Here is a 15,428-nt window from a genome sequence, read left to right on the forward strand (position 1 = left end):
CCTCCCTCCCTCCCTCCCTCCCTCCCTTCCTTCCTTCCTTCCTTCCTTCCTTCCTTCCTTCCTTCCTTCCTTCCTTTCTTCTTTCTTTCTTTTCTCAGGGTGTTGATCTGTCACCAAGGCTGGAGTACAGTAGTGTGATCAGGGCACACTGCAACCTTGAAATCATAGGCTCTCAACTAATCCTCCTGCCTCAGCCCCCTGAGTAGCTGGGACTACAGGTGTGAGCCACCATGCCCAACACAGCATTCTGAAATTTTGCTGACATCTGCCTCACCATAGCTCCCACTTAGCAGTTCTAACTTAGCCCTTTGGAGCAAACACAAAACTGATTTCACAATTTCTACCAAGTGAGTGAGGGCACCAGAGGAGTATGAGGCGAGGACCTCAGTGGGGTATCCTGGCCAGTCAGACTCACCCTGTGGGTCAGGTCTGGGTCCTGTGCTGGACAGACCTCTGGGATGACTGCTCACAGCACCATTTTGGCCTCTAGTACAGCAACAACAAACACTAATCAAAGGACAGTATTGAGCTCCTGCTTTGTGCCGTGACTTTCATTATGTCATTTAATTCTCACCGTTAACTCAAATATCATTCATTCTAAAGATGAGGAAACTGAAACCCAGACATTAAATAACTTGCTCAAGGACATAGAGGGAGCAAGTACTGGCATGAGAATTCTAACCTTTGTCTGCCGCATTGCCTCCTGGAGGGTCTCACCTGTGTCCCTTCACACGTCTCCTCATCGGCCCACACATTCTACATTGTTTCTTCTGAACTCAGCCTGGAGAGCGAAGGCTTCCAGACCTGTCAAACCAACATTATTGTTAATTCTAATCTCTCTCCTGTTCCTGGTACTTCTCTCTTCTCATCACCAAAATTAAGCATATTACATTCAAGGGCATCACCCTTCTCCTGTCTAGAGATACATTTCTAAGTCAAACAAATCTACCTCAATAGATATGAGAAACTTCTCCTTTCACACCTCTCCTCAACGGGGTCAAAAGAATCTTAGGGCCTGGCACATGGCTCATGCCTGTAATCCCAGCACTTTGGGAGGCCGAGGTGGGCGCATCATTTGAGGTCAAGAGTTAGAGACCAGCCTGGCTAACATAGTGAAACCCTATCTCTACTAAAAATACAAAAATTAGCCAGGCATGGTGGTGTGCACCTGTAATCCTAGCTACTCAAGAGGGTGAGGCATGAGAATCACTTGAACCCAGGAGGTGGAGGTTGCAGTGAGCCAAGATCCCACCACTGTACGCCAGCCTGGGCAACAGAGCGAGACTCTGTCAAAAAACAAACAGACAAACAAACAAACAGAATCTTAGAATGGCTTGGTGTAAGGTTGGGGAATCCCAGATAAATGGTTCATCATGACCAGGTTAAACAGTTATTTCATCTTCTGCAGTGATGAGTGTGAATCTTCCAGTTGTATTCCTGATGTGGAACTAAAGAGCTGAATACCACAACTGTAAGAAGAGCATACATGAACTTTGTCCTTGGCCTGTTTTCAGGTGAAATTTAATAGCTCAATGAAATGGAGCTCTGGGAAAACATTGCCATATATTTAATACTTAAGATGTAGCAAGAATGGTATCTCTCCAGTTATTCACATAGTATTTTAAAGGACGTTTCACATAGGCCTTGTGTCCTTGTCACTCTTTTTTTTTTTTTTTTTTTCCTGAGACAGAGTCTCGCGCTGTTACCAGGCTGGAATGTAGTGGCGCAATCCTGGCTCAGTGCAACCTCTGCCTCCCTGGTTCAAGCAATTCTCCTGCTTCAGACTCCCAAGTAGCTGGGATTACAGGCATGTGCGACCACCCCAGGCTAATATTTGTATTTTTAGTAGAGACGGGGTTTCACCATGTTGGCCAGGATGATCTTGATCTCCTGACCTCGTGATCTGCCTGCCTCGGCCTCCCAAAGTGCTGGGATTACAGGCGTGAGCCACCGCGCTCTGCCAACTGTAAACTCTTTGAGGGTAGAGTATGTACTGTGTTCATAATTGTGTCTCTCATAGTTCTTAGTACAGTGCCTTTCCCACCGCATCTGATTAATGATTTTTTCATGAATAAATGAATAAAAGAAATATAAGGATGTCTTTATATGGTCAATGTCAATCTAGCTCAATTAGTAGTGAGTCAGTTTCAGTCATTTTGAAGCAAGAAAATACTTAACAGGAAATACCAGGACAAGAAGAAGAATATGATGATTTCTAAAATCTTTGGTTAATTATGCATCTGAGGTTACATGGATCTGGCAGCAGAGTTGTAAGTACATTTCCATATGACATTCTGAGTGTGATTTGGTGTTGGAATTTTTAAATCCTCTCTGTTCCATACTTGACAGAGTTCTTTCTCTAAAATTAACAGAATACAAAAGCTATACCTGATTGTCTTAAAGGATGCCTGTATTTAAATAGAGAAATTATTTTTATGACTAAGATAAGAAAATCATATAAATAGAAAATGTCCCATGTAGGTAATGTGATCTGTCAAATAATTTTACAGTTTTTTTCTTCCCCCTCAGTTTCCTTCTGCTGCCCTGCCCCTGCATCTCTGTCATGAGGGAGAAACTGTTACAATGCTCATAGTGTGTGGACTCTGTCTTGGATAATGAGTTGAAGGAACTACATTTTTTTTTTTTTTGAGATGGAGTCTCACTCTGTCACCCAGGCTGCAGTGCAATGGCATGATCTCCGCTCACTGCAAGCTCTGCCTCCCAGGTTCAAGCGAGTCTCCTGCCTCAGCCTCCCAAGTAGCTGGGATTACAGGCGTGTGCTGCCACACCCAGCTAATTTTTGAATTTTTAGTAGAGACGATGTTTCACCATGTTGGCCAGGCTGGTCAGCCTCCTGAAGTGCTGAGATTATAGGTGTGAGCCACTGCACTCGGCCTTGAAGGAACTACTTGTTAAGTCTCTACTTTTAGTAGGTCTGAGGAAAGTGTTAACTTCTTATGGAAGTGGCCACAGATCTTGTCTGTTTAGGAGACGCCACTTTCACTATTCAGGAGCCGTTCACACATGTTAAAAAAATTGTGTGATGAGGAGAGAGGAGGAAGACTGGCTTTTATGCCACCAGACCCCCACTCTTTTTATTATCACAGGTGCAAAATGTCCCCATCTCCTGCCCAATGGGAGACACCACTAGATCTGGTGGTCTGATGAGATCTCCTCTGATGCTCAGCTTGTGTGCTCATCAGCACCTGCCAGGGAACTCCACAGCTGTACAGATGAGTTCCAGGCCCACTTCCCCAGAGCAGGCTGGCTCCCTGTGGTCTCTCTCTCCTCACAGCGGGCTTCCAGGGCCTTTTCTCTTGGTAATTGTCAGTTCCTGAAGATAAGCACGTAGGCCCTTTTTACTTTTAGACTTTACTGTTAAACAAAAAAATAGCAGCATTAGGAAATCACAAGTCTCAGACCCACTTCCCATTCTGGAAGCCCCTCGGGATGTAGTTTTTAATTCCTTGTGTTGGGCTTTCTTTTCTTACTGACTTCTTCCCCCTTCTCCCATTAAAGGAAAAATTCGCTCTCAAGGAAACCTCATTCCCAGCACGTAGGCCTGAAGATGCAGGGTATGGCGAATGGTCCATACTTTTTTGTTTCAGCCTGGGCGCTCACATCTGTGGGGGATGTCCTCAGGTTATTAGCTCTGAGACATTTGGGGGGCATTTCCTCAAAGCTTTCATTTTCTTTAGCAATCCAAATAACATTATCTCATCCAGTGTGAAGTGTTCATTGAGCCTTCCTTCCCCTAAATTCAGCATAAGTCATAACCATTCTAGACTGTGACAGTGTATAATTTGCCCAAATGTGAATTCACTATTAGTTTGATTGGTAAAAATGGCTTGATTAGTAAAGAATGATGGTAAATTGGCCTGGCTCCTGAGATTCTCTGGCAAAGTCCATGCTGGCTTGAGTTCTCTGTAAGTTGACTTTAGATGACATTTTTTCACGTTTGGAAAACTATTCCGGACATGAAATAAGAAACTGTGAGTCACACAATCAACATAATACTAGGCTTGGGCCATGGCTGCTTTTAGAGTATTGTGTTTTAGTGCTCATTTAATTACCTGTTTGCTATAAAAGTTGGCAGTCCTGACTTTCCTCTTCAATGTAAACAAAATAATATTGTCTAATTCCTTTGCTACTTATTGCCATCATAGCAGAAACTCTTGAATTTTATTTTAAAAACAGAGTTAGATTTTCCTCGTAATATATCTAAAAGAGGTGAAATTGAATGTTCCTTTTGCAAGCAAACAAGCTTCTGTCACTACTAGTAAGAAAAATATTATAACTAAAGAAGAATCTAAAGAGAGGTCTTTTTATCAGTCATGACACTTGGGTGTGTTGACAGCCTAGAGTCTAGATGTCAGCTTTGGCAGTCTGGAAATTTGGTATCTTCAGGTTACTGACTGCTGAGTGAACTCAAGGGTATTGACTGCTATTAACTGGTCAGTATATTCTTTGGACTGCAGCAGAGTCTATATGGGAAATCAAATGACAATCCAAAGTTTGCTTGGTGAGCATGATGTCACAGCCAAAGGGAGTTGGATGGTCTGAGTGGCATGTGTCACAGCCCTAGGGGCAGAATGTCCTCCTCTCCACTCCAGAGACAGTGTTGTAGAGCAGAGCTGATTGCTTGTCCTCTTGGCTTGCCTAGTGATGGAAACTGAGCATTAATAGCCTCTCTTGTTAAAATAGAACACAAAACCCTCTAAGGTTTGAGCATGTGAGAGGTCTGGAAGACGCGACTGTGCATGCAGTTACCAACTTGTCCTCCTGGATTTTCTCTCTCCTGCCAGTTCCTTCTCTTTGCCTTTGGGTATTCACCATCTTCAGCCCCAGGATATATTGTACCCTCTAAAAAACTGGTCACAGGGAAGCATCAGACCTCTTGCTATGGTTCTCAGTACAGCTGAGATAGGCTGCAACAACCAATGAGTGTCTTATTAAAATTAATAGAAAGCTGAAGGATACAAACATGTACCAAAACTGTAAAAAGTTGATGGTTGATGGAGAATAAATTTCTGTACCGGAGCTCGCAGCAAAAGGTTGGGAAATCTAAGCCAAGCAATTAGTTATGACCAAGTTAAACAATGACTTCATTTTCTAAAGTGATGCCTTTTCAAAGAGTACTGCCCTTTTGAAAGCATCTTTACCTCTGCCAGGCAGCTACAACTGAATAGCTTGCATGTCCTTTATTAGCCTGCTTTACTTTTGCAGATGGCTCATCTCATTTTTAATAGATTCTTACACAGCTCATTCTTAGGGTTGCACCATTTCTCACATTGTCCTCAAATTCTGAGAAGAGTCATAAGAATGCCTTCTTTTTCTGGCTTGTTTAGGCTATCTTTATGAAGGCATTTAAAGATATTCAATATTGTTTACAATCAATAGCAGCATTTTTTTTTTTTCTTTTGATACAGGGTCTTGCTCTTTCACCCAGGCTGGAGTGCAGTGGCCCATCATAGCTAACTGTAACCTTGAATTCCTGGGTTCAAGTGATCCTCCTGCCTCAGCCTCTCGAGTAGCTAGGGCTATAGGCACACACTACCACACCTGGCTAAATTATTTTATTTTTGCAGAAACAGGGTCTTGCTATTTTGCCCGGACTTGTCTTGAACTACTGGCTTCAAGTGATTGTCCCACCTTGGCCTCCCAAATCACTGGGATTACAGACCTGACCTGACCCAGCAATTGTTTTTTGTTTTTGTTTTTATTTCTGAGGCAGGGTCTCACTGTTACCCAGGCTGGAGTGCAGTGGTGTGATAATGGCTCATTGCAGCCTTGACTTCCCTGGCCTCAGGTGATCCTCCCACCTCAGCCCCCTGAGTAGCTGGGACTACAGGTGTGTGCCATCATGCCCAGCTAATTTTTGTAGCTTTTTTTTTTTTTTTTTTTTTTTTTTTGTAGAGATGGGGTTTCACCATGTTGTCCAGGCTCAGCCACTGTTTTTCAAGTTCAAATGGTTTCATTTTCGGCCAATAGGAAGGAGCCTATTTATGTGAGTCTTGTGTCCTTTTGACTTGACCCCATTAATTGTGAAACATTTCCTGTCTTTTTGAGGTCATCAAAATGTTTCAGGGTCATCTTGTACTTTTTCTGACCCAAACCTGGAATCAGTCACTCCTCAAAGGAGCCTTAGTTCCTTTGAGTGGGAAATGGTTTTTAGAGACCATAACCTGGGTGCTGGGAGTGTTCATTGCTGCTGAGTTGTCCTTACTTCTAAACCTAGTCAATGGCTGTATATATATTTTTTTGAAAAGAAAAAAAAAAATGAGTTCATACTAGTGTTTCCCATGTAAATATATTATTGTAATATTTTAAAGAAAACTTAATTACTTTGGTTGTACACTTATATTTTCTGTTACACTGAAAACATCTTGGCTCCATTTGATATTAGCATAATTATTTATTTGCTTTATCCTGTAGTTGATTTAAGAATTTAAGAAATATGAATATTATTAAGAATACTACTGAATGAAATGTAAAATTTCTTTGCAGTTTTATTTGCTCTGGGAATATGTACCACTGTTGATGTACAGTCATAGTAGTGTATTCTATGTCAACTTAAGAGAGAGAATTATTTTTTTCTGTGTTCTTATGCTATCAGTGGGATAGTCCATTAGATTGATTTGTTTCCATTAATTTTCAATTGTTAGAGTTTTCTTTTACAATTTAAAAATACTTTATTCATTTATAGTCAGGGACTAGGTCTGTTGCTCAGGCTAGAATGCAGGGGTGCAATCATAGCTCACTGCAGCTTTGAACTCCTGGTTTCAAGCCATCCTCCTGCCTTGATCTCCCAAAGTGCTAGGATTACAGGTGTGAGCCACTGTAACTGGACTATTTTATGTATTTTCAAAATTTATTTTTATTTTTATGTTTTTTTAAGAGATTGGGGTCTCACTGTGTTGCCCAAGCTGGCCTTAAACTCTTGGGCCTAGGCAATTTTCCCACCTCAGCCTGCCAAGTAGCTGGGACTATAGGCATGCTGCTCCATCATCCTGGGTTTTTTAAAAAAAATTTAATTTGTTAATATTATGTTATTCCAGAGCCAAAACTGCAGAAGGCACATCAAGAGAGGACTCAGTTTTCCGTTCTTGTCTCCTCCACGATGTTCCTTCTCCCATACAAGTTTCTAATTTGTTTTTTGGTTTATCCATCTAATGTTTCTTTTTATAAATATTAGCAAACACAAATACTTTTATATCTCCCTCCCACACCCTTTCTTTCATCCATTTTAATGGTAAATATTCCATTGGTGAATATTACCGTTTGAGAATGACTTTTTTTTTTTTTTTTTTTTTTTTTAAACCATAATGATGGGCAGTAGTTCAGAACTACTGAAGTCTGGCTGGAGAGATGAGGAACTATTACTTTTTAATACTGCTTGAAATGGGAACACTTTTTTCTGGAAGCCCATTTTTCTAAAAGAAACAATCATGTTTTTTCTTCATTTTCTCCGTGCCTCTAATCTGCCAGGAAATAATTCAACGCATTTCGAGCTGAAGCATGTGCCTCGCTGCCTGTGGTTGGGTCACCGTCCCTTCTGAGGCTGCTCGGAGGAGGGAGAGGACACTTGCCTTCGCGGGTGTTCTGCCCCTGAGACTGACGCTCCTTGGTGCTCTCTCTGTTCCCTCCCAGATCTTGGGAGAAGCGCGGACATCTCTGTTTCTGCTTTTGGTCCCCGAATGCAGTTGCTCGCCCACCGGCCCCCTGTTTCTGGTGCCCCTGGGCGCGGGGGAGCTGGGGCCGCCCCGCCTGCGCACGGCGGTGCCGGGATTGGGGGCGGGCGCGCCGCCTCCGTCTCCCGCGTGCTCGCTCTTTCGCTCACTCGCTCCCGCCCTCCCAGCCTTGAGCGATCTCCTGCCTCAGCCTTGCAGGCTCCGCACTGCAGATGCCGGCGGCTTCCCTGTGCTCGGCGGCTCCTGCGGTGCCCCGCAAGTCCCCGTGACCCTCCAGCATCGGCTGTGCGCTCCCTGCTCCCAAGGGCCGGTCAGCTGCGGACACTCACCCAGCTCCGCGAGCGCAGCCGCTCAGCCGGTGAGGCAGCGGGGACCGAGACGGACGGTGGCCGCGCCAGAGCCTGGGGCGCTCCCGGATGCGGCAGGACAAGCTGACCGGGTCTCTGAGGCGCGGGGGGAGATGCCTGAAGCGGCAGGGCGGCGGCGTGGGCACCATACTGAGCAATGTGCTCAAGAAGCGCAGCTGCATTTCCCGAACCGCACCCCGGCTGCTCTGCACCCTGGAGCCGGGTGAGGACCCAGGGCTGCAGATGGGGCGCTGGAAAGTAGCGCTGGGGCTGCCCGCGCTTCTGTCTTAGCCTGACTCCGTCTAGGCCGGGGAGCACCGGGGAGAGTCCGCTTGCCACCCGGTGCTGGGCACTGCGTTGGCACCTGCAGGGCGCAATCGGTCTGGAAGGGCAGAGGGCAGATGGGGGCCTGGGCGGGGCAGCGGCCTCCCCAGGCACGGAGAACCCTCTTTTTCCACCCACTGCCCGCGGACCCCCACCCTGCGGCCTATGCGCTCGGCCTTCTCCGCGTGGCGGGGAAGTGCAGGTGGCTGCCCGGGCCATCAGAGGCCGCACCACCTATTGTGTTCCAGGTTCTCAGGAAGCCAGACCTTGCGAGAGGTGGGGGCGGAGAGAGGCACAGGTTTGACACTGGAGGTCGGAAGGGGAAGGCAGTGACTGCAAAGGCAAAATTGGGTGTTATTTTCCCAAGCGTCCCTTCAGCGTGAGTGCCGGGGTCAGCTTGAACTGGAGCCTGTAATTTGTGAGTGTGGGTGGCGAGCAGCAGGAGATCCTTTTCATAGGTGAGGTCCGGGAACGAGCCTGGCCGTGCTAGGCAAGGCCCTTCCTGCCGTCAGCCTGTGTTTACCCATCCCTGCTTCTCCAGGCTGCATAACTCCGCGTCTGCTCTATCACCAGGCATCCCTCCCCGGGATTTTAAGATCCCAGCCCTAGCGCGGGCTCCTGGGCACGGAGGTTTCTGGCAAGGAGTGGCCGCAGAGGGAGTTGGCTGTACTCTCACTGGTGCTTGGCGCTCACCTGTTCCCTGGAGTGGCACCAGCTGGGCTCCAGGCGGGTTGGCGGTCTCTGGTCCCCACCCCCCAGCGCCTTGGGGACCTGCTGTAGTGCCGCAGGAGAATCGAGGCGCCGAGTCCCAAAGGGTGGGATGCGGCTCTGCCTTTCCCAACCTCGTGGTTTCTTTGTTTTTCTCCCCTAGGAAGTGTCTAGTTGCAGAGGCTGTAGTCTTTCTTCACCATCTTCCTTTACCTCTTTTTTTTTTTTTAAATCTCCTTCCCACGTTAAAAGTAAACGTTTTGTATTTCTGAATCCGGAATAGCCGTGATTATCAGATGAAACATAAACCTTTTCTCTGCCCGTATTCTGTTAGAAGAAAAGGGGGGTGAAAGTGACCTGGTTTAAGCTTTTGCATGCAGGCGGCGAATCAATTTCAGTTAAATCCTCTTGCTCATTTTTGATCATGAGAGGATAGTTGTGGTTTTGGCCAACTAACCCCTGCTGGGTTTCACTATGGGAAGGCAATCGGCGTGATGCCCAGCAGGTGCCCCGGAAAAGTTAGAAGAGCACATTGGTCAGACATACAGGGAATCCTTGTAGTGCAGCAAGAATGTCAGCGCGGGACCGAATTTCCTGGTCTTTGTTATCAAGCAAACGTCATGAATATACGCTCCTCCATTCAGCACCTCGCGTCTGGACAGCAACCTCACTTCTAGGTCTTGTTTCAACGTGCCTTAAAGTGTGCGCTGGGCTGGAAACACTCCTGTGGCCATTGTATCACCGTTCTACGTTTGGGCAGGACTTCGTTTAAACCACCTCAGAGAGAGGCGGATCCATGGGGTACTTAATATTCCTTCGGAGAAAAAAAAAACTTACCTGTCCAGGCAGAGTATGGTTATGGCCCTGAAGCTTTAAAAAGAAATATCAAGGCATAGATTGGATGCCTGGGATTCTCTGTCACAGCTTACTTTGGAAACCTAGGACTCGACTCATGCATTTACAGTGCTCTTCCAGGGTTCCAAGAAGAATACCTACATACTGTCATGGGCTTGCAAAAATCAGCTACATCTCTTTCCAGCTTCTTGACTTCACATATACATATTTTTTAAAAGACCAGTCTGCTTGCTTACTTACTATTATTTCATAAATTCCAAAGATTGTTCCTATTCATACCAATCTCTAAGAAGTGGAAGTTGTGGAGAAGTTTTCAGTACACCTAATCTGCTATCAAGAATCTTAGAAACAAAAATGCCATCATTTGATTTTTGCAATTTGTAAAATTTAACGTTATTGATAATATTTGGCATTTCTTGGTCCTTGAACTTTTGAGCAATAATTCCTTTAAAAAGTGGGGCTGGATGCGGTGGCTCATGCCTGTAATCCTAGCACTTTAGGAGGCTGAGGCAGGTGGATCGCTTGAGGTCAGGAGTTTCAGACCACCCTGACCAATATGACGAAACCCTCTTCTACAAAAAATACAAAAACAAGCTGTGCGGGGTGGCACGTGCCTATAATCCCAGCTATTTGGGAGGCTGAGATGGGAGGATTGCTTGAGCCTAGGAGTCCAAGGCTGCATTGTGCTATGACTGTGCCTGTGAATAGCCACTATACTTCAGCCTGGGTGACATATTGAGACTCTGTCTCTTAAAAAGAAGAAAAGGAATTGGCCGGGCGCGGTGGCTTAAGCCTGTAATCCCAGCACTTTGGGAGGCCGAGACGGGCGGATCACGAGGTCAGGAGATCGAGACCATCCTGGCTAACATGGTGAAACCCCGTCTCTACTAAAAATACAAAAAAACTAGCCGGGCGTGGTGGCGGGCGCCTGTAGTCCCAGCTACTCGGAGGCTGAGGCAGGAGAATGGCCTGAACCTGGGAGGCGGAGCTTGCAGTGAGCCGAGATCGCGCCACTGCACTCCAGCCTGGGTGACACAGCGCGAGACTCCGTCTCAAAAAAAAAAAAAAAAAAAAAAAAAAAAGAAGAAAAGGAATTGAGACTGAGATAGGTTAGATAAATTGTTTCAGTCTAGGAACCAAGTCGAATGGAGGACTGTGTGACTCCAAGTTTGCGGTAACATTTTTTTGTTTTTGTTTTTGTGGTACTCCAGGCATCTATGTAAACCACCATCATGTGTAGTAAGGCACATTCTATTGCTGTAGGTATTTTCCTATTTTAAGAATCAATATGCTTACCTTTTAGCAAAATTGACTAAAATTTAGTAAAGATACATACTTTAAAAAAATTTGTGATGATTCAGCAGAATCAAGCTTTTACTTGTATTTTTGATATAACTTGTTATAGTCTCCAAAAATAACATCTATTATGTATTTCTCTTTCAGGAGTTGATACCAAGTTGAAATTCACTCTTGAGCCATCTTTAGGTCAAAATGGTTTTCAGCAGGTAACTTTGGTTTTGAAAAGACTCTTCTTTTGGGGGTACCAACAGGGCAGGCACATTGAGATATATTCTCAAAGTGGAAATAATGTGTTCTTTGATATGAATATGAAGACTAGTCACTTCAAAAATATTTCGGGTAAAGTAGCCTTTGAGCTACAAGTGACCTGGGTTTATATTTGCAATGACAAATTTTGCACTTTCTATTAATGGTACATGTGTGAAAAAATTTAGAGTGAATAAATTTCACACCTGTACCATAATGTCTATTATTCTGAACCCCATAACATATATTTTGGCTTATTAACCAGAGCTTCCCAGCCATTTTGTGTGTACTGCAAAGGGGTCACAGATGTGTTAAGGGTGCCCAAGGGATGGGACGTGGCACAGTAATAGCCATGGACTGATCAATTCTGTCTGAAAGAAGCTTTGACTGTTTACCCCATTGTGCTGTGCAAATTTAAATGCATTCTGTGAATGTCATGATGGGAAAAAGATTGAAAAGTGCTTATCTAGGTCACTGTGATCACCTCCTGGGATTTCTTCTTTGTTCCTAGTGGTACGATGCTCTCAAGGCAGTTGCCAGGCTATCCACAGGAATACCAAAGGAATGGAGGAGAAAGGTAAGGGGGACTCATAGGGCTAGAATACAGAAGGATCATCTCTGCCCTTCTTTAAAGCCTCTGGAATGTCAAAAATATATTCTAGGTTTAGTTACTTGAAAACCTGTCTTGATTATTCATTCATGCAATAAATAATTATTGATTATTCTGTGCCAAGTAATGTTCTAGGTACTAGGGATAGAGCAGTGGAAAAAAACAGACCAGAGTTTTTTGTCCTCATGGAGCTTACAATGAATAAAATATAAAGTATGTCAGATGGTAATAAGTGCCATGGATAAAAATGTAGAGAGAAATAAAGAGCGTTTAGGAGAAAAGGGGTAAGGAGGTGGAATTTTAAATCGCAAGGTGACATTTGAATAGGCCCCTGAAGGAGGTGAGAAGCCAGCCATGCAACTACCTGGGAGGAGATACTCCAGGCAGAGGGAACAGCCAACGCAAGCACCCTCAGCCCTCAGGTGGGAGCATCTCGCATCTGGGTTGTATTCAAGCAAAGATGGGATGGAGCAGGGTGGAGCGGGGCTGGGGCACAGTGAACAAAGGGGGAAGAAATAGGAGAGGGAGTCATAGAGGTAATGTGGTGGGTTGAGGGGGTGGCAGATCATGGAGAATCTGGGAGGCTACCACAGGTCTTGGGCTTTTGCTCCGTGTGAGCTAGGAAGCACTGGGAAGTTTTGAGCAGGGGAGTGACACGATGAATGGGCTACTCTGGGTACTGACTTGAGAATATGAGAGACAAGGGCTGAAATAGGGAGACCAGTAGGAGACTTGCAGTAGCTCAGGCAACAGATACATCAGGGTTGTGGTAGTGGAGATGGAGATCCTAGATATATTTCGAAGACTGAGCTCACATGAATTCCTGTTGGACTGAATATAAGGTATAAAAGGGATGTCAAAGATGACTTCAAGATTTTGGCCTGAGTGATTGGGAGGTAGAATTACTGTTCACTCAGATGGGAGGAGCAGGTGTATGTATGTCTGTAGGGTGGATGGTGGAGTAAGTGATTGGTTTTGGATCTGTTAAGGTTGAGATGCCTATTAGATATCTAATTTGAAGGTATCAAGTGAGCATTTGGATATATGCTTCTGAGGTTAGGAGAGAAGTCTGGCCAGATATATGAATCAATGTTTATTCCTGCTAAATCATGTTTAGATACCAAAACTTGAAATACATGCTTAGGATATTGATTTATAAGCCTAATCTTTGTATTTCTAGAATTTGAAAATGGAGGGTTCCTCAAAATATTCATAAAAATGACATTATGAAATACAACTTTCAGAAACAGATTTTCTGGATAAAATAATCAAAGGAGTAAAAATATCCAGTGGCTCTTTTTAAAAACTTATTCATTATGGGAGCCCATCTGTCAGTTTTGTGTATGTGTGTGAGAGGGATGGTTTAAAGGCAGAAGCCACTCCATGGTGAAAAAAAGCCCCATTCACCATGAGTGACCAGATGGCTCTTGCCCAAGTATGGAGAGCAATTGAGAGTCAAGTAAAATAAGCTTTTGAGATTATACAGGTTATTCAATGAACAGAAATAAAATTTGAAAATCTTCTTGGTTTGTCTTCCTAACAGTATCCCTAATGCCTGGATTGCTGCTTGACACATAGTAGGAACTCAACAAATATTTATTGAAAGAGTAAATGAAAGGCTCTAAATGGTACAAATCAGTAAAGCAAAAATTTCCATGAAGCTCTTGTAGATTTCTACTTATGAGCAAAAGCTGGTCTAGGGGACACTTCCCATTTTCTTGTTGAATGCAATAACTACTTTCTAATAAAGTTGAAATTATATATTCTACTTTGGCATTCTCCTTTGTCTATGTAATATTTTAGGTTTGGTTGACCTTGGCAGATCATTATTTGCACAGTATAGCCATTGACTGGGACAAAACCATGCGCTTCACTTTCAATGAAAGGAGTAATCCTGATGATGACTCCATGGGAATTCAGATAGTCAAGGTAATGCCCCTGAACTTGGCCTGTCATCCTAATACAGAAGAAAGACGCTAAGAACCAGTTGCTTTTTGGACAGAGGATCGAATGATCTCTACCTTCTGGTTTGAATGTCTGTATATTTTCTGCCTTCTCATTTCATTGGCTTTTTCATGGGGAACCTTGACAATGTGTTGTCTGCATAAATTTAAATGTTACCAGTAAGAAGAAAATGTTTGCGAATGAACTTTCATTCATATTCAACTTATTAATCTTCCTCACACTATAGGAAGGACCCTTTATCATGGTTCAATAATGCCAACTGGATTTTTATATAAAAGTCACTGATTGAAAAATTTAGTTAAGTATATTTCATATGAGAATCATTTGGTTCTTATTAGGGTCTTTCATAGTTTCTTAACTGCCCATTTCTAAAGACAGGTTCAGAGGTGGGGTCTACTTCCAACCAAATACTTGTGGGTTCAAGCCAGCTGTGTAGGCAGTGGCTTGCTTACCTGGATTATTACAGTTGAATAGAGCCTGGTGCTAAAAGCCAAGGATACTGATTCTGTTTGATCCCAGTATTATCCTCTTACATAAGGCTCTAGAACATGGTTTTTGATTTTATATGAGTACATTACAGTGTGATACTAAGCTGGGGTTTTAAAAGGAAAGTTGTTTCATCCAAATTTTGGCCACCTCAAGATGGCTAATGTTTTGGCATATTTGGAGATTTTTTTAAAGGAGGAAGTACTAACTAAAATCAGCTACTTTCTGTTCTAACTTCATCTGTTTCAGACAAATGCTAAAAAAGTTATGCAATTTTACATTGTGTACTAAAAAACCTTTGCATTATTCACATTTAAGCTATATATTTGGAATTTTAGAATATGTTTCACAGAGATGAAGTATCTCATATTTGAAATGTTTCCTCTTTGTCTAACTGGTGAATTAAGGCAATGCACTTTTTGTAACAATCATCTTATTAAGAGGATCTTTTGTTTTCTCATTGAAGTGAATCTTATGTCAGTTAATGACTTCAACTCTTGAAAATTATAGTCCCTGCTTAGTAATTAAATTATAGATATTGCCTTCATTAAAGCATATCAAGTATTTCTTTCTTATATAAATTCATAAAATAATTTGAATAGAATGATTTTTCTCTCTATAATCACATTTTTTGCTATTTTGATTTCACTCCTTTATGTTATTTAGAGTTTTGATAGCTAAATATTATACTTTATTTGTAGAAAGGAAGAATGTTACCCTCATACATGTATTGTGATGGCTATTGTTTTATCTGAGAAATATTATTAAAACAAATTATCAATTTATATGAAATTATAATGTAATTATTATTATTTCTGAGCTACTTTTTGTGGTAATCCTGGAAACATTTTAAGTTGAAAATTTGCCTGACTGAAATTCCCCTTGCAAATCTCTCTT

At 43.2% G+C, this 15,428-nt stretch overlaps 1 protein-coding gene across 3 annotated transcripts in view; it reads left to right on the top strand.

The window, feature by feature from the left end:
• Nucleotides 1-15,428, top strand: part of TBC1D30 (TBC1 domain family member 30) — a 110,989-nt gene that overhangs the window by 48,677 nt on the left and 46,884 nt on the right. For 2 of the 3 annotated variants that reach the window (XM_025402386.1, XM_025402385.1), the window contains exons 1-4: nucleotides 7,802-8,261; nucleotides 11,369-11,430; nucleotides 11,982-12,047; nucleotides 13,884-14,009. In XM_025402386.1, the coding sequence (XP_025258171.1) occupies nucleotides 8,108-8,261; nucleotides 11,369-11,430; nucleotides 11,982-12,047; nucleotides 13,884-14,009 (408 nt within the window). In that variant the 5' untranslated portion in view covers nucleotides 7,802-8,107. Of the gene's footprint in view, nucleotides 1-7,801; nucleotides 8,262-11,368; nucleotides 11,431-11,981; nucleotides 12,048-13,883; nucleotides 14,010-15,428 lie in introns of those variants that run through there. The other variant, XM_025402384.1, reaches the window with a different exon arrangement.

Source organism: Theropithecus gelada, chromosome 11 (assembly GCF_003255815.1).
Source record: "Theropithecus gelada isolate Dixy chromosome 11, Tgel_1.0, whole genome shotgun sequence".
NCBI classification, from domain to species: domain Eukaryota; kingdom Metazoa; phylum Chordata; class Mammalia; order Primates; family Cercopithecidae; genus Theropithecus; species Theropithecus gelada.